The following is an 18,595-nucleotide window of genomic DNA, read 5'->3' on the forward strand; positions in this document are numbered from 1 at the left end:
TGAATGAAGTAAGTGTGGGGTGTGTTGGTGTAGTAGCATACTTGATTTGGGAGGAGTTTTGATATACCCATGAGGGCTATATGTGTTAGGATAGTGCCCTGCCCACAAGGTGTTTGGGAAATTGCCCCAATGGAGTTATAAGGAGCTAATGTGACATGGTTGTGGTGAAGTCTGAGTAACCACCCATAGTCACACATTTCACGCACTCACTAATAGGTGTTCCTCTGTTTGACAGGTACAATGAGTTCATCTCGCAAGAGACGCAACACCGGATCCTCCGCTAGTGGACCGGGAGGCTCCTCGAGAGCCAGGAGCCAAGCCAGTGCACCTCAGTTTGACAGCACTCGATTTGTATCCAAATCGGCGGAGGATCGGTACAATGAGAAAGCATCTAAGAAGTTACTACATGAGGTACATATTGATCGGATAGCCTTAGAGAGGGAGTGCCCAAATATGTTTAATGAGTTGAGGAGGTGTTAGCTGGACGTCTTCTTCGAGGTACCAGAGGAGGCTAATATTCAGATGGTGAAGGAGTTTTATGCGAACTTGCCAGAACATGAGAATGGGGTTGTGACTGTGCGCAACACCCGGGTTAATGCATCTATAGAGGCCATCCGCCGGGTGTATCGCCTCTCAGCATTCACGGGTGAGATGGATCATTATATAGCTTATCACTGCCCGAGGACTGATTGGGCACCAATTCTTGATGTAATCTGTATCCCTGGCAAGCCGTTCAAATGGATAACAAAGCTAAAGACTCTGCACTCACAGTCCCTTAATTGGGAGGCAAAGTGCTGGCTCACTGTCATCAACACCCTCTTGCTACCCTCCAACAATACCACTAATGTGAATGGGCCACGGGCAGCGACTATCTACTACTTTATAACACATCAGGATTTTGATGTCGCCCGAGTCCTCCATGATGAAATGTTCATTAGATCGCCTGAGCTAATCAAGGGACACTACTTCCCTTCGCTAATCACCCGACTGTGCCATCTTGCTAAAGTCCCTAGAAACCTTCGAGTTGATGGGAAATTGCCTCTGAAAGCCCCATTCCGGGCACAAAAAATTGGACTCGAGGGAAGAGAGCCGGTGGTGGAAAGTGATGACTCTGCTGATGAGTCTAATGATGATGCTGAGGCAGCTGAGGTCACCGCACCTCCGAGAGTGAAGAGGCAGGCCCATCACCACCACGCCGGAGCACCCGCATGGCAGCTTTGGAGCAGGAGATGGCTGGGTTGCGTACCTCAGTCACTGATTTGAGTGCCCGTGTTGATGAGGTGGTTGACCGGCAGGTGAAGTCAGAAAAGAAATTCTTGGGCTGGCTGAGAGCGCTGGGTCGTGCGTGCAATGTGAACCCAGACACCGTCTCTGACCAGGAGTGAGCCTTCAGGGAAGTTCCTTTACCTCATTGTCTTTAAATTTTTAAGCCATGGGGACATGTCTTCATTTAATGTGTGGGGTGGGGATATTTCTTTGTATGTATGTAATTGTAACAATTGACTGTTTGATTTTGTTTTGTTTTGTTTTGATTGTTTTGGTGTTTGAGTAATAGTTCATTAGGTAAGTTAAAATAGTAAGTGACTTGTCCCGATGACGGATCTCTTTCGGCGGGGTTCTTGAGGGACTAAGTCGGGAAAAAAAATAGAATATGGAGACTCTTCCTGATGACAGATCCTTTAGACAATTTTCTTGAGGGAAGTCAGTCTAGAGAAAAGACCAAAAAGATTTTTTATTTTTATTTTTAGGTAGTGTAGTAACTCCCCCTTGGTTTTTCTTTGGGCCACGGTTCTTTTCCAAGGGTTTGACTTGAACCGGGTATAGGTAGCTTTTGTTTTGTTCTTTTTAGTTTTAGATTAGGATAATGGGCTACGAGTTAAAATCGAAGGAAAAATCCTTAGCGTTTTTACACCTGAACACAATAGACACTAGAGTGTAACGCTTAGCTTCAAAGGTTGAATCTTGTTTAAGTGCCTTCAAATTGTATGTTTGTATCTAACTTGAACACTCAAAAGAGAATGTCTTCATAAACTAATCCGGAGTGAGTCATGTGCCATGTGTGAGTGAGTTTTACTGTATTCCATGATTCACATTTGATGCCTAGAACTTGCCCTGTGTGTTTGCAAAGCGAAATAGTGGTTTCATTCAGTTTTAGAAGTGATATAGGCATTTTGTTGTTGAGCCAGACATATATAATAAACCCACCTGAATGCATTACATCTTATTTAACTCTGTTGAGCCTATAAGCCCGTTTCTTTGGCAACCACATTGCGAACCTTACCCAATTGTTTGAATAGCTTACTGTTTGAACCCTTTTACCTCCCAATAAGCACTTGAATAGTATTGACAATATGCAAAAGCAAAAGTGTGGGGTGGTGGTTTGGTTTTTGAGTGGAACCATCGAAATAAAGAAAGGTGCTGAATTTTGAAGCATAAAAGAAGAAGTATCACGAAAAAAAAAAAAAAAAAAGAAAAGAAAAGGGGTTATAAATAATTCTAGTGGTTGATAAGTGGTAGTTTGTGCAAATTGCACCTAATGGATGGGGGTGTTGTAAATAAATGTGGTGGAGTATTTGGTTGACACAAGTATGATCTTGAAGGTTAATGTAATTGTATTAAAAGTGCTTAGGGAGGTTAGTCACTATATCTAAATATATCCTATCCGTCCCTTAGCCAACATTACAACCAAGTGAAGTCCAATTGATCTTAGATTGAGTGGGCTCGATTAGTAGAGTATTACACTACGGGCAAGCTTATGGTGCATCTTTGTGGCATGTGAATGTTCTTTTTGAGAGTGAGCGTATTCTGTCTATCTTAGTTCCTAATTGTTCTAAACCTTATTATATGTGGAACTACTCTCTTGTGTGATGTGAGGGCATGTGATTCACAAAGGAAAGGTAAGTCTGGGCTCTTGTATAGAGTGGTTTGAGTAAGTGCGAATGTTGCATGGTACGAAAGATGTGACTCTTGAGGTAAAGGTTGTTCACTACTAGGTGCAACTTTGGTAAAATATTCAAGGTATGAGTCGTTAAGGGAAAAGCTTAGGGAAGGAACTTTGATGGAGTGTGGTGGATTGCTCGAGGACTAGCAATGATTTAAGTGTGGGGTGTTGATATTAGGCTATATAGACAATGTTTACACCTTAATATTACCATGCTTTATTGTTGTTTTATAGTCAAATTGCCAACAAAATGCTCTAAATGGTGTTCTTTTGTTTCGCAGGGAATAGTCTAAGTGAGAAGCACAACGGAGTGTTTTGGAGGCAATAATGTGAAGAAAACGCCCACTCGAGAGTACCCGAGCACAAAGAAGCAGGAAATGGCCTGGGCAAAAATTCCACCGCGACCGCGGTGGACCGCGGTGCAACCGCGGCGGATTAAAAGAGCAAAACAGAATGGTCAGCTCACACCGCGGTCGACCGCGGTGCACTGTTCACGCACCAGAAAATCTGGGGACCAAAGTGTAATTTCAGGGAAATTTTTGCCAAACCCTTATAAGCTTTAGAAACTCGCCCAAGATTGTGGGGGAAACTTGTTTTTAGAATACTTTGGAGGCAAGAACAAGTGTGAGAAGATCAACCAAACATTAGAGTTTTTCTATCTCTTTTATTTCTTGCAATTTTACATTATGAACAATTTAGTAGTTTTCTCTTATTTTGTTATGAGTAGCTAAACAATTATCTAGGGCTGATGGAACCAATTGTTGGTTGAAGTTTTGACTCAACTTGTTATAATCGAGCCAGATTTATTATATGATTGTTCAACTATGTTTTGTATGGTGATTAATTGTATGGGCCCTTGATTAATCGTGTCTAATTACCTCATATTGCTTGAGAAAGAATATTATGTTAGAAAGCTGTTGAACAACACCACTTTTGGGTAATTGAAGAGATTCATTACTTGAACTTAAAAGTGGGTTTAGAGATAACGAAACTTTGGTGGGATAATTTAGAGCTGCACATATTGTCAGCTAGAGTAGTTCGAGAGAATGCTCTAGTAAATTATTGTAGTTGATCGAGAGATAATTATGATAACCCATAGCTCTTAATCCTCATAGAGTATTACGGCGAGATTATAGCGAAAGAGTCAAGACCTAAACTAGCAATTGGGAAATTACTGCCCTAGACCTTTTTTACCATTGAATTATCTTTGCTTTAGCTTATTGTTGTTTTTAATATTATTTGAAGTAGTTAAACAAAAAAAACCAATCTTTATTGATCAAAATCTTGCATCTAGAAATTGGTTGAGTTGATAATAACATTGCCAAGAGTTGTAATAGATAGGTTAGTTCCCTGAGGATTCGACTCCGGACTTAAAATCGGATTATATTTGCAACGACCGCTTTGTCTTTTAGAAGGCATAGTTGGACGTGATCAATAACTTATTTTATGTGGAGAAAATAAAGAATTGTAGAGATCAATCAAAAATTTATAAATAAAATATTTTCCTTCAAAGCGCATCAGCATAAGATAATAATGAAATATTGAATATTTTAAGAACAATGATTATTTAGGACATATCCTTATTGTAAAAGAATAAGAAAACGTCTTAGTCCCTTGAAATTTACGTAATTTCCTAGAAAAATAATGCCGTCCACACCTAGTTCTTTTCAGAATTCGGTTATCATTAGAACCTAAAATTCCTTTTTATTTTTCAAAAGATAGGGAATTCCGTGCACGCCGCCTAGTTCTTTTGAGAGGATTTGGTTGTCATTAGAACTTTGAATTCCTTTTTCTTTTTATTTTTTTTAAAGAAAAATACATACTTAGAAAATGATGGAAGCGGATGAAAAGAAAAGAAAAACGGAAAAGGTTCAGATTCATATAAAGAAAAACCAGAAAAAATATAGAGAATTTTGAATATTATTATTTTTTGTATATATTAGATTCAGTTTTTACTCTTATTTTATTTGGTATGATGATAATATGAGTTTAGCTCAAATGAAAAAACATGATCATGAGGATTCATATTATAATGGTTGTTGTTGTACTGTTTAAAGGTGTTCAATTTTATGCTCCGTTAGACTTTTATTCTATTCCTATCTTTATCCTTATCAAAATTATCTTGTATTTGCCTTTGTCATTAAATAGCACGGTATAGCCAGTTTTCGGACTGGTCAATCAAAAATAGCCAGCATTTACCAAGTCAATGAAAAATAGCCACCGTTTTGCTGCAATAGAGACCGGGCCAGCATAATATACTGGAGTTCGTTGCACTTGTGTATGAATTCCAGCATATTATGCTGGACCGGTATACTTTGCCGGCTCCAGTATAATATACTAGAGACTGGAGCACTGGTGCTCCAAACTCCAGTATATTATACTGGACCAATATACTTGCTGTAACACCAGTATATTATGCTGGAATTCTAGTGTACTTATGCTGGAACTCCATCATATTATGCTGGAGTTTCAGCATACTATCCTGGAACTCCAGTATAATATGGTGGATTTCAAGTATACTTATGCTGGAACTCCAGCATAATATACTGAAGTATTTTCCGGGGTTTGAACAGTGTTTTCGCTCAGATTTATCTTTATAATAAAAGTAGACTTAAATTTCGATTTACTTTTAGAAATTGAGTCTTATTTTGAACAACTAGTTAGTAAATCTGGCTTAATTTTTAAATTTCCTCCCTACTAAAACTTTTCCTAATANCTTGGCATGTTTTCAATACTGACAGTATCTCCACTAAGGCAATTGTAGCAACTGTTGCACCTATTGATTTTCTCGAGAACATACCTTTTTTGCTTATTTGTTTAAGTACGGCAATTAGGATCTAGTTCGACGAAAGGGAAAAAAGAAAATTGTTCAAGGATTGGAGTTGATTTGCTTTGTAAAAAGAAGATATCAATGTTACAATGGTTTCATGGGATTCAGCCTCCTCTTCCAAAAGCTAGAAGTTTATTACTCCGCTGAGTTATACACTATTAGGTGTGACAAACAATATTATCCACTAAAAATGAGTTGGATAATGAACTTTTTAAAAATGGGTCCAAAGGGGGAGAAATTCAAAATAAGCCAGATTTATCATTGGTCGTTGAAAATAAGTCAAGTTTTAAAAGTCATCGAAATTTAGCCACTTTAAATCTGAGCGAAAACACTGTTCAAAATCCGGAAAAATACGGCCGAAATTTTACGGGAGTTCGGAACAGCATAAGTATGCTTGAACTCCCTTAAATTTTACGGGAGTTCCAGGATAACTATGCTGGAACTCCCGCAAATTTTACGGGAGTTCAAGCATAATTATGCTGGAACTCCCGTAAATTTTACGGGAGTTCCAACAAGTATAATTGTCCAGTATAATATACTGGAGTTTGGAGCACTGGTGCTCCAGTCTCCCGCAAATTTTACAGGAGTTAGCAAAGTATATCGGTCCAGCATAATATGCTGGAGTTCGTACACAAATGCACCAGAACTCCCGTATATTATACTGGACCGGTCCCTGTTACAGCAAAATAGTGGCTATTTTTCATTGACTTGATAAATGCTGGCTATTTTTAATTGACCAGCGTGAAAACTGGCTATACCATGATATTTTAACCTTTTTTTCCTTATTCGAATAAAGGTTTATGGCTCTTTCAGGAACACTTTCTGGCAATTGGCATGGCGTCTGCGTCAAAAAAATGGGCACGGGACGTCTATTTCGTCGCTTCCCGGCTATACTTTCTTCTAATACTGTTCCAAATCCCACTTTTCAGGTTCTAATAATACCTTCTCATTTGCTTTTGCACCAAATATTTCCTTATTGTCAATTCGAGCACATGTTACGTTTTCAGATGGACGCCAAATGCCTTTCCTCTTAGAATATATTTGAATCTTAATTTGATAAAAGGCTTAACCAAAATTCTTGATTAGGATAAATTTTAATGATAGTGAATCGTTAGATTCACCTTATTAATTAATTGGTTCTCCCTTCAATTAATGTACGTTAACTATTCGAACAATTGCCTACGACTGTGTTTCCTGCGTAATGAAACTTTCGAGCCTAAACAATTTGTGAAAAATTGCTAGCATTGTTACTCAAGTTCAAGAACAATTTATGACTTTTGATTGCAATTCTTTGCAGATTCCCCAGTAGAATTGGTACATGTACCACACCTGTTGAGGTGTCACTGTCTTTATTATACGCTAATGGAATTACTCCTGGAGGTTTGGTAAAAGCCCTGCTTTACCCAGGAGCTGTAGCAAAGGCCATTTATAAGAACAGCCCCATCCCAAGCTATGACAATCTTCTAAAAGTCTACAAATTTACCAACATGAAGGAATATCCTGTAACACATGACCTCCAAAACCTAGAGGTTAGTAATCAATTTATGCTGCTGCTTTGGGAAGGGGCGGAGCTAGTTCCGACAAGGGGTTTAATTGAATTTCATTTACCGGAAAATTATACTGTGCAAATAGGGAAAAAAAAAAAAATATTTGTCACTGCTGGGAGTTGTTCTTCTTTAATTGTTCTGCTTTATGATACTTAGTTTTGGATGTCACAGGTTATAGTAGGAAGTTATTTGTCAGTGGCAGGAGCATTTTTGGGATTAATGAAATCAGGGAGATTCAGTCTTATTGGGATCCTTCTCATTACATGGGGGCTTGACAAGCAAGTTCTTTTTAGGAATTCCAATAGTGTAGTCATATACCCAACCATGCTAATTGCTTTGCTTTCTGCATTCTTTTCGATCAGAACAGATGTCACAAAGCTGATCCGTTTCTCCAAACCTAAGGTCTCTCTTAGAAATGTACAAAAAGCAAAATACAACTAGAGTTAGATATGCTAGCTGATTTCATCACTTTCTTTATTAACATTGTCATATATTTAGGTTGCAATACATTTTTATTAGCATATTTTTGTTCCCATGCTCTCAATTCCCCTCCCCTGGCTTCCAAGAAATGAGATGTGGGGTTTCAACATTATTGTAGGAGTGACATTGAACACTTCTTTGACAATATGATTTTCTTTTTTAGTAAGAAAAATGAGAGTACTTCTTTCACAGTATGATAGAGAGACATCAGTTTTCTTCTTCTTTTATTTCTAATCGTTCATTTCCATATCAGCATTATTGTAGCTTGCCCAAGAACAGTATGAAATAGAACAGCTATACATCATAAAGTTTTTTCTTTAAATATATTTTTGGAATTTATCTGACGCATCATTCCATCATCCCAGCTTCAATACTTTTCTTTATTAAATTATTACAGCGTATCACAGCAGTTTTAATGCTGACAAGTACCAAATGCTGAGTCAGCGGAACTTGTAACAGTCATTGGTGTATTAATTTTCATACCTCAATCATGGTAACTAATATTGTTTCTATAAGATTATGATGTCTCCTTTAGAAGTCTTATTGAGTATTGTTTTTCCTTTGCAAATAATCTTTCATTTTGCATTATAAACGCCTGGAATAATATGCAAAAGAAAGAGTGATATTTTCAATAGAGAAACTAATGTGGGACTAGCCTGCACTTTGTGATGAATCATATGGGGGGACCCAGTGAGGCAGCAAGACAAGCAGCATCCTACACTAGGTAACAAGGATTTCTGTCTTTTTATTATTTGGTTCCATGGAATAATTATTTGTTCAGCAAATAGGAAAGCGTGATAGGGAAAGATAAAACATAAGGAGATTCCTTCCACACTCTGCAGTAGAATTCAGTGGAATAATTGATTGGTGAATAGTGAATACTGGATCAGATCCACTTTGCAATTAATAAATTTATTTCCTTACTACTAGGTATTCTTCTGAATTACAAAGAAAAGTAATTGAGTTTTCGCTTCATACCAGGTTTTGCTGCCTTTTTTATTAGATTCTTCTCTAGTACAAAGAATCTTGAACTTAAAGTTCTATATCCCCCCCCCCCCCCACCACCACCACCACCACCACTCCCCCGCACCCTCCAACTAGAGGAGTGTGCTACATCCATGGAAGCTGATATTCTCAGAATCATCAGAAGATTTGCACTTGCAGAAGTGTTTTTATGCTTCTAATGGCTAGTCACTGTAAATCTAGCTGATGTTCGGGGGTTTTAAAAATTTGCTGCAGAAGTCCTCTTTTCCATCTTGAGGGTAAAGGAAGATTTTCTGAGAAATCCAAGATTTCTTTTTCAGGTAAAAAATTGGTAATTTTACATTGAAATTAGATCTAAGATGACTACCCCTTCTGCAGGTTTGTTAAGTTGACGTACATTTTGAACCAAAAGTAAAAGATTCATTCTCTCAGGTTTAAAAGAGTTGGCCTGAACTTTGTAGAGAACAATGATGATGTCTTTGAACTCATTGAATTGTTCAACGTGTACATTGACTCGTATGAGCAGCCACCATAGTAATAACAAAACAAGGAAAAGTCCAATTCTGGCCACACCACCTTCATTCATTATCTCACAAACTGAAGAAAGCAGCAATTTTGCCCACTCAGTGGAGAATTCTCCTTTAGATACGGCTTCAAAGGGTCCTGATTCTGCTGTGCTGCTAACCCAAGAAAATGCAGTAGGGATCATTGGGGGGCTATCCACTGGAACCACTCTCAATTTTGTGAGGAAACTTGTCACATGGAGTTCCAAAGATGGAGGGAATGGCCTTCCCTTTGTTCTTTGTTCTGATCCAGTTCTTAACAAAGAGCTTTCGTTCCACGAAAGGGGACCGAGTTCTTTGCTCGCTGGTAAAAATGAAAACTTACAGAAGGATCATGCTTCAACTGTTGAAAATCTAAGGCACAAAAGGATCTTTCTTGAGAAATCCGGAGCTCGATGCATTGTCATGCCTTGTCACATATCAAATTCTTGGCATGATGAGGTTGCAAAAGGTTCTTCAGTTCCTGTCCTTCATATGGGCGAGTGTGTGGCCAAGGAGCTCAAAGAATTGAGTTTGCGACCACTAGAAGCTGGGAGTACTCTGCGAATTGGAGTTCTAGCTTCTGATGCAACTTTGAGTGCTGGAGTTTATCAGGAGAAGCTTCAAAATGAGGTATTGACTGTGGTTCTTGGAACTCTTTATCTCATACTTTTATGTGATTATTTCATCTATCTGAAAATGTGTCTCTAGTTTTCAGCATGTGACTAGTTTAAGAAATACCCAACTTTCCTGTAATCTGTGTTACCAATCACTATTTATCCTGTTTTATCAACCTTCTAACCTGTGAATTTGTGGTGCTTCAAATATTTATGTTGGATAATATGCACTGCGGTGATGGTATGTTACAGGATAAGCTGTCTGTCAGTCTTGTGCTTTGAGTGCCATGAGATGGGAAATATCCATTTAGCATCCCTTCTTATCGATCTGGCTGTGCTGAGATATATCCTACTTGTCATGATGAGATTCCTGTGATCCTTGTCAAAAACCACCGGTTTACAGTGAAACTATTCAGCTCAGCATCTTTTACCTTTCACTTCTTTCCGGCAGTAGTCTTATGCGCCTCTTCATGCGATAGTGTATAGAATACCAATATTCCCGCATTTTTGTTTCATTTATTTACCTTTCTGGCACGTCATCTTATGCACCTCTTCATGCGATAGTGTATAGGATAACAATACTTCAGCAGTTCCGTTTCATTTATTTCTCTTCGGTGCTACAAGTCACGGGATTCAAGCCGTGGAAACAACCCTTGTGGTCCAACCCTTCCCCGGACCCCGCGCATATCGGGAGCTTAGTGTACCGGCTGCCCTTTTCTTTTTTTTGCTATAGAGCAGCATTTTGCAAGTTCATAGGTATGCATATACTGACAATTTTCTAGTCCATTAGTTTGTAGACTGCCGGCCCTGCATGATTCCAAACATGTTTAGTGCCATTCAGAAAACAGAACTGAGTAAAAGTTAGTTTTCACTTTTCGGTGACCAACCCGCTCCCCTTTTTTCCCTTCAAGTAATCAAAGAAGCAACTGCAGTGAGGAACCTTTCCATGTCTTCTTGTATTCTTTCTTACTGCCGCTTCTGTTCCATTTTCGAACTTTTCTCTATGGGGTTGAGCTATTTTGCAGTTAAGGTGTACCAAAGTAAAATGGAAGTATTTTTCTTCAGAAACAACTTAAGAACAAACAGAAACAGGGAGGTTTTAGCTTTGCCATAAAATAGAAGGCTTCAATATGATGGTGAAGAAGACGTGTTTCTTCAGCCGAGGACGTTCAATTGTATAGATATGTCTAACGTAGGCATGTTGGTTAAGCAAGATTTTGTGTATTGTTGCTATGGACTGATTATCAATTCTGATGCCTCTCTTACTGAGTGTAGGGTTTTGAAGTTGTGCTGCCAGATAAGGCAACGATGGAACACACCGTAATCCCTGCAGTTGAAGCCTTAAACAGGAAGGACATTGAAGGGGCACAGAATTTGTTAAGAATCGCGCTACAAGTTCTTCTAGTGAGGGCAGTTAACACTATCATAATTGCCTCGGATGACATGCGTGATCTGTTACCTCCAGATGATCCTCTTCTAAAGAAATGTGTCGACCCAATGGATGCCTTGGCTAGGTCGACTGTGGAATTTGCAAAATCAGTTGAAAGGAATGCATAAAGACACCAAAAACATATCTATATAGAGATGCAACTGCAAGTATAGTGTGTAGTGATCAAATCATGGTAGCATTTGTAATTCTTTAGTAATTTGGTTTATCTATTCTGATTAGTGAAAATAATACATTCACTTCACAACACACAAAGGCATGTTTTTTCGAACTAAAAACTTAAGTTCTTATACATCAAACAAACAGAATCTTAAACTAAGGAGTTACCAAAACTCTCCCCTGCTTACACAAAAGGTCACCTACTAAACACCAGTTCAGGTTCTTCAGTTCTCCACTGCACGTGAGTGATAACAGGACAAGCTGTAGCCTTTCAATCCATTCAGCATAATTCATGAATATGTTCATTTTGATAAATCTATATTAGATTTGATAATTCAGTTTGTACTATTAATATCTTATATCAAATTAAAAATTTCTGCAACTCTCACACAAGAAAACTGCTGGTACCTCCTGATCATCAATGCCAGAGCACGTTGTGTGAAACCATACTTGGCAAGCATCACATATTACCATTCTCTCCCCATCATCATCCCTGGCCCCACAAATGCAATCCACCTTTAACTTTATGGGCCCACCTTCATACCTCAGTTCAGTATCCAAGTCCAGCCCACGCCCTCTAACCCAAACGTGTGCATCTCTGCCTACTGCGCAAGATAGCATCCTTTTATCCTCTATTCCTTTCAAACCACCAATTTGTGTTACTACAAAGTTTTGCATTATGCAATAAGTATCCCTTAATGCCAATTGTGCCACCCCTTTAAGCTCACGTATTGTAATCCAAGGGGGAACATAAACAACCACACCAGGTGACAATGGCCGAGTCAACTCACTCTCTAACTCGTCGAAACTCGGCAAGACTTTACATGTTAATGCCATTATTTGGCTTTCTTGATTCTCAAGCTTCCACTTTTTAACAAATTTCTTGCTGTCCAAGACAACCCGAGTAGCCAAACTCACGGAGTCTGACCCCGGGTAACTCAAAAGCACTGTTTCATACAAGTACTCAAGATCTTGATCAATAGTGAAGTCTAACTCAATGTTCTCAATTCTGCTTGCTTCAACAATGTCTTCAAATGCAAATTCAATCCTTTTAGTAGATGGGTTTTTCGATCGAAAAATGATCTTGTTTCCCATCATGGATTTGTTTAAGGATTTCAGCACGTAATCAATCAGCCCGGTGTCACGTATAGTTGTCCTAGCCTTATCACGCAGCTCCTGCCGAGACATTGCACCATCACCATTGTGTGCTCTCAAGATTTTCAAAATGAACTCTGCAGCTTTTTTCACCTTTCTCTCAGTCCACCTGCAACCAGAATCCTTGTCCAAAACTGGAAACCTTATTGATTCTGCTTCCTTATTAGCAGCTTCATGGATAGTGAATTCTAATAACTTAGTATTTGGGTTAATAGATCGACGAATAATTTGGTTTCCCAATTGAAAACATCTGATAGATTTCAGCACAAAATCAATCAAACCAGTGTCACCAATACATTTTCTTGCCTCATCTCTCAAGTCCTGCCTTGTCATCCCATAATTTCTGTTCACATTTTCTTGATTTTCTTTCAGCAAATTCACAATCACTATTAGCACAAATTCTAGCCTTCTAGCAGGCCATCTACAATCATTATTAGCCATCAAATTCACAAATGTATCCATACTAATTGGCCTATGTTTCTCTCCTATATCAGGATCACACCAATAATCATCTCTATTTTCAAGCTTCATCTTGCTATGAAACGGAGCTTTAGACTTAAAAGCAAGCATAAATTGAAACAAGTCACTGATTGTGATCAATGGAATTTCACTCAACTCTCTATAAGTACCAATAATCTGCTTGATTTTAAGCCTTTTAGGAATATCCCTCTTGAAATCATTCAAAATCTTATCAAGTCCTAATGAGCTTAGGAATTGAACAGCAATTTCATATTTCTGCTCTGTCACTCCATAGCTTCCACGGCCAAATCTGTAATCCCATTTCCCAAACCAGGATTGTCCATATGCAACACCATGAAGCAACCTCAATTCCATACCTCCCTTCTTTGACACATCATTCACTGAAATTTTCCTGCCAAAATAATAATCATAACAATAACATAAATGATTCTTCAATTTCAGCTTAAATGTTCCATACGCTAAGGAAAACACATACAAATAATACTACTTCCTCTTTTCAGAAAGTTTTGATGATTTAGCTTTATTTACTTAGATCACGAAACTCTTATATTATGACGAAATAATTCTCACATAAACACTATGAAAACAGACTAAGATTTATCAGTATGAACTGCATTACCTGGTATTGAAGACTGTACAAAGACGATCCCAGAAATCCATGAAATCAGTTCCAGAGAGCAAATTTGAATCCCCATTGACAACGCCATTACTAATGGACAACAAATGGCCATAACCATTGCTATGAATCAAACCATGCAAAACATGAGTGTCAATTTCTATAGAATCGCTTCCCAATGGCTTTTCCCAGTTCTCATTTGCCGGTATTACCAAATGGTACCTTCTTTTCGACACATAATGGTGACCCCATCCTTCAACAACCCAACAAAAAATATACTCAGTAATTATTATAAACAACCAAAAGCACAGACAAAATTCATAACCAATTTGCAGATAAAAGAATTAGAGTATTCAGTTAATTTTACCAGAAAATTTGCAGTGATCACAGAAAGGATTAAGAGAGAGTTGAGTGGTTTCTTCAATAGTGTAGAGTGGGAAAACTGCACCGGTTGAGTTAGACATCAACCAAGTGGACCAAATTGGAAACCCAGAGACTGTGTAATCTTCAACATTAGCAAATTCTTGGAGGAACATTCTAATATTATCTTTAAAAGGTCCTGAAAAACCGTCAATGGAGTTTCCAGTTGCGAATGTTTCGAATACAAATGGCTTTCGGTTTCTCTTTCTACTCTTACAGGCTTCAATAATGGTGGATGAAGCCATGGCAGAAACTACACTGAGTCGATTTTCTGGCCAAATTGTTGAGAATGTCAGTTTGGATTTTGGGAGTGTGTTGGGATTATATGGTTATGTTCTTTTACGTTTTGGCGCTCTATATTGATGATGCCACATAAGAATTTACATATTTAACCCTGGGGAAATGCAGAGTGAGGGAAGTTTGAATGTGGTGTTTTGAAATTTTTAAGAAGGGTACTGTGGTAAATGAGGTTCAACTGGTTTTGAATATTTGATTTGTTTTAACTTTTTTTTTTTTGGTTCACGTGGTTCGGAACAATGCTTGTTTCGTGTTCGAGAGAGTTTCTCACCCTTCCCAACAGGGAGGGGGGGGGGGGGGGGTGAGGCCAGACTGTGAAGTAGTAACAATATTAAAGCTTTTCAGTTGAAGTTAATAAAAAAAATTGTGAAATTTTGTGCATGGTCTTTCTTTATGTATGCTTTTAACTTAGAGCTAAGTAATGTTTGAAATTCAACAAATTTGCGCACCTAGTTTGATGATATAAAACATATAAAAAGAAATAATTAATTATGGATGTGAAATTGTGAAACTTGGGAAGATGATTAATCTGTGGTGGCTTCTTTTGGGATGAGTCATGATCTTTAACATTGCTCGAGTTTATTACATTCCCAGCTTGAGGGCCTATTAACTCCTTCAATGCTATTGAAATAGCCTGTGATTGCAATCTTGGACAGCTCTTCCCCGGAGGAAAAAGAAAGAAAAGTATCAAGGGCTCGTTTGGTACAAGGATAAAGGATAATTAATCCCGCTATTAATTTTAAGATGAATTTATCTCATGTTTGGTTGGAATAAAATTGCGGTATAACTAATTTCGGGATTAGTTATCCTGAGATTGTAAGGTTATTTTTATCCTACTATATGGGAGGATGGGATAACTACTCCGGGACCCTGAGATAACTTGTTTCCTAACCAAACGACCCCAAGTATTAAGCTTCCAGACTCCAAAAGGACTATGAAAAATTGAGAATGCAATCAAAAAGACCAATGAGACTACGAAAAATTGGAAAAAAAGAAGGATAAAAATAGAAAACTCAATGGACACTACTAAATAACAAGACACCCCATATTCACGAAGCCCTCTTCTGTTAGATGTGTATATCTTTGCTGAAACTATTGTTGTAGAGACTGTACTTTTGACTTGCACCATTCATCATACATTGCTGAAGCTATGAGCCTATTCTGATTTGTGACACTATACATTCACTTCACAAGACAATAATAAGGCAGGTTTCTTCAAACAAAAAATGAAGTGCTATACATCAAGCAAGTAGCATTTTGAACTAAAGAGTTATCAAAACTGTCTCCCCTGCATACGTAAAAGGCAGCCAATTCACCACTTCAAAAATTGATCAAAGTGCCACAAGTTCAGGTTCTTCAGTTCTCCATTGTGTGTGATGATAACGGGACAAGCTGCACCCTTTCAATCCAGTCAGCATAGATCTGGCTGATCTTCTGTACATTAGTCCACTTGAATAAAAATCTACACTCGGATGCCGCAGTTTTGGCTGGAGCAGAAATGCCACTGGTTCCCAACGGCTCCAGTGTATTGGAGGAACCAAGAGTCTGCAGTTCTGTCAATATTGACAAACATTACAAATTAGAAATGGCATAAGGAAAAGAAGATGAATACAATCAAAAAAACAAAGAGAAAAAAGCATATATAGAAAGAGAATTGTTGCATGGCTCTTGAAGTGCTGAGTTTCACACAATAGCATCTACAAGAATTCTGAGATATAAGTTTTGACTAAGGTTTAAACATAGCACATTGCATAATTAACTAACAAAAAAACTTCGTATCACAAAAACCATTCTGATCCTCTACACCTAAGACCAAAATTTAAGACTCCACCTACTAATCACACAGCAATTTACAATGTCAGCACCTTTTGAATTCTGGCGGCAGAAGTCAAAATTCATTTTATAGATATCCAAGAAAAAACTGCAGCAACACGTGTTAATAACTAAGCTCATGAAATTTCTGTAAGGAAGCTTCACTAGCCATTAAATTGCAATAATTGAATCTTCCCCTGCTATAAGGAATCAAGCATTAGCACCAAGTCAACAGCTGAGGCCAGAAACTCTAGACAACTTAATCTGGTAATCTTTTCAGATCAATAGATATCAGGGCAAAGCCAAATAGACAGGACTGTCCATGACATGTAAAAAATAGATTCATCATATATGTCCATCTTTTTAGTTGAAATCCAATTGAAAGTATATCTACTGACATTTAGATAGGCAGGTACTTTGGTAATAGCATGTCGGTCACCAATATGTCTGGTACAAAAACATGCCTAACAGAAACGAAAAGAGGAAAATGGTCTGGCAGAAATCAGAGAATAGAACCGACAATTTCTTTTTAGAAATATCCAACAAATAACTGCATTGTTATGTGTTGCATTAACTAAGCTCAAGAAATTTCTAGAAGAAAAAGCCTCCCCTGCTATAAGGAATCAAGTATCAGCAGCAAATCACCAGCTGAGAGCAGAAAGTATAAACAGCTTAGTGTGATCTTTTACATAAATAGATAGCAGGGTGAAGCGATTACTTGCAAGACAGACATGAGTATCCATGACATGTTTGAACATAGATTCTTAATACATGTCCATCCTTATAGTTGGCATCCAATTAAAAGTACGTATGCTGAAATATAAACAGGCAGGTACTTTGGTATTAACATGTTGGTCGCCAAAATCTCTTGTACAAAAACAAATTAAACAGAAATTTAAAGAGAAAATGGCGCCTAGAAGAGATCGGAGAATAGAAGTTGGAAAACAGGCATTAACCATGTGTTCTAAGCTTCTTATTTTCAGCATACTTTGAACAAAGACTCGACAATTTATTTTGCTCTATGCATATTATTTTGACAGTTGCAAAAGGTTCGAGGAAAAAATCCAACACCTAATACACATAATAAAAGAACTTTCACATGTTGTTAATAACAAATCATTAACTGATATAAAAGTATTTTCCACAACAGCTTACGGACAAAGAAATGGAATATCAACTAATCAACATGAAAATCAACCCAAGTAATTAATCAAATACTGAACAACAAAACAGGGGCATAAACATTCAATAATGAACTACAAGTTGTGGAAAGACCTGCTTTCCCATGAGCAAATTGACACTTAGAACCATATGCACAGCTACCAGTCCTTTCCCAGTTGACGCAAAACTTGGTCTTCAGTAACTCTTTACGTAACTCCACAGTCCTCTTGTGTTCACGCCCACTAGTCGCAATACTTATCGCAGAGCTAACCCTGCAAAAACCTACGCCTCCCTCAAGTTTTTGATTGCGTTCATGAAGAAAATGGCATTTATTTCCATATGGACACTCTTTACCACTATCGAAATAATGACATGATTTCGGCTTACTGAGATTTCTTTGATCCTCAACCCTAATGCCGTTCAGACGCCCAGTAATATGAGCATAACGACACTCGTTGCCATAACTGCAACTACCCCACCTTTTGAATTGTAAGCATGGTGGTTGAGGACCAAGGTTCATAGACCTGTTATCTTCCGGCCCCATTTTTGAATTCATCATTCTGGGTCTCTTGAAAGATTGACATTCGGCATTAGAACTAAACCCACATTTTTGGCCACTTGTATTAAACTGAGGCCAATGGGTGGAAAAATGCTCTTCACGTTTACAGGAGATTCCAAAATTATTAGCAGGCGTACTCATCCTCAAAGTGACTTAGGGTTTTGAAAAAATCAGAAAAACTTGCTTGAATGCGTTTGTGGGAGTTTAAAATCGAGTGACCCAGATGGTCGTTGTGCTATCTTTACTTCTATCTAAAAAATTTAGAGAATGCTCAGATTATATTTCAACACGGAAAATCAAAAAGAGTAAACCGAAACACAAAAAATGACTGTTAACATGGGCCAAGTGAGGCGATCGGTCTTACACATCAAGGACTGTAGTGGGACTGTGGGAGTCCTTTTAAAGCAAATCGACTGAACAGGTGTTAATGTTATGATACTCTTCCCTCTTTCTTAATGTACCAAAACGACGTCGAAGGAGGCCTGGGTGCGAATAACGATGTGGCATACATACTCCGTATTCATATCATTCTGCCATTAATCATTTGC

General features: G+C 38.0%; 4 protein-coding genes across 8 annotated transcripts; 2 read left to right on the top strand and 2 right to left on the bottom strand.

Annotated features, from left to right (window-relative positions):
* On the top strand, window positions 6,577–7,970 carry LOC109223857. Its single transcript, XM_019388311.1, has 3 exons — window positions 6,577–6,700; window positions 7,069–7,300; window positions 7,490–7,970. The coding sequence occupies exons 1-3, from the start codon at window positions 6,606–6,608 to the stop codon at window positions 7,757–7,759; spliced, it is 597 nt and encodes a 198-aa protein (XP_019243856.1). The 5' UTR covers window positions 6,577–6,605; the 3' UTR covers window positions 7,760–7,970.
* Window positions 8,075–11,635, top strand: LOC109223856 (probable amino-acid racemase). 5 transcript variants are annotated; one of them, XM_019388310.1, is made up of 4 exons: window positions 8,075–8,522; window positions 9,038–9,102; window positions 9,215–9,957; window positions 11,217–11,635. In XM_019388310.1, the coding sequence occupies exons 3-4, from the start codon at window positions 9,250–9,252 to the stop codon at window positions 11,496–11,498; spliced, it is 990 nt and encodes a 329-aa protein (XP_019243855.1). In that variant the 5' UTR covers window positions 8,075–8,522; window positions 9,038–9,102; window positions 9,215–9,249; the 3' UTR covers window positions 11,499–11,635. The 5 variants fall into 5 exon arrangements, with proteins under 5 accessions (XP_019243855.1, XP_019243854.1, XP_019243850.1 ...); XM_019388309.1 differs by lacking the exon at window positions 9,038–9,102 and having other exon boundaries at window positions 9,161–9,957; XM_019388306.1 differs by lacking the exon at window positions 8,075–8,522 and having other exon boundaries at window positions 8,860–9,102.
* On the bottom strand, window positions 11,742–14,463 carry LOC109224407 (PHD finger protein At2g01810-like). The gene is made up of 3 exons (XM_019388988.1): window positions 14,166–14,463; window positions 13,802–14,051; window positions 11,742–13,573 (listed from the first exon to the last, which is right to left on the bottom strand). Exons 1-3 carry the CDS (start codon window positions 14,461–14,463, stop codon window positions 11,914–11,916), a joined length of 2,208 nt encoding a protein of 735 aa, XP_019244533.1. The 3' UTR covers window positions 11,742–11,913.
* Window positions 15,516–18,484, bottom strand: LOC109223858 (zinc finger CCCH domain-containing protein 37-like). Its single transcript, XM_019388312.1, has 2 exons — window positions 17,603–18,484; window positions 15,516–16,068 (listed from the first exon to the last, which is right to left on the bottom strand). Exons 1-2 carry the CDS (start codon window positions 18,186–18,188, stop codon window positions 15,872–15,874), a joined length of 783 nt encoding a protein of 260 aa, XP_019243857.1. The 5' UTR covers window positions 18,189–18,484; the 3' UTR covers window positions 15,516–15,871.

This window comes from Nicotiana attenuata, chromosome 3, assembly GCF_001879085.1.
Source record: "Nicotiana attenuata strain UT chromosome 3, NIATTr2, whole genome shotgun sequence".
NCBI lineage: Eukaryota > Viridiplantae > Streptophyta > Magnoliopsida > Solanales > Solanaceae > Nicotiana > Nicotiana attenuata.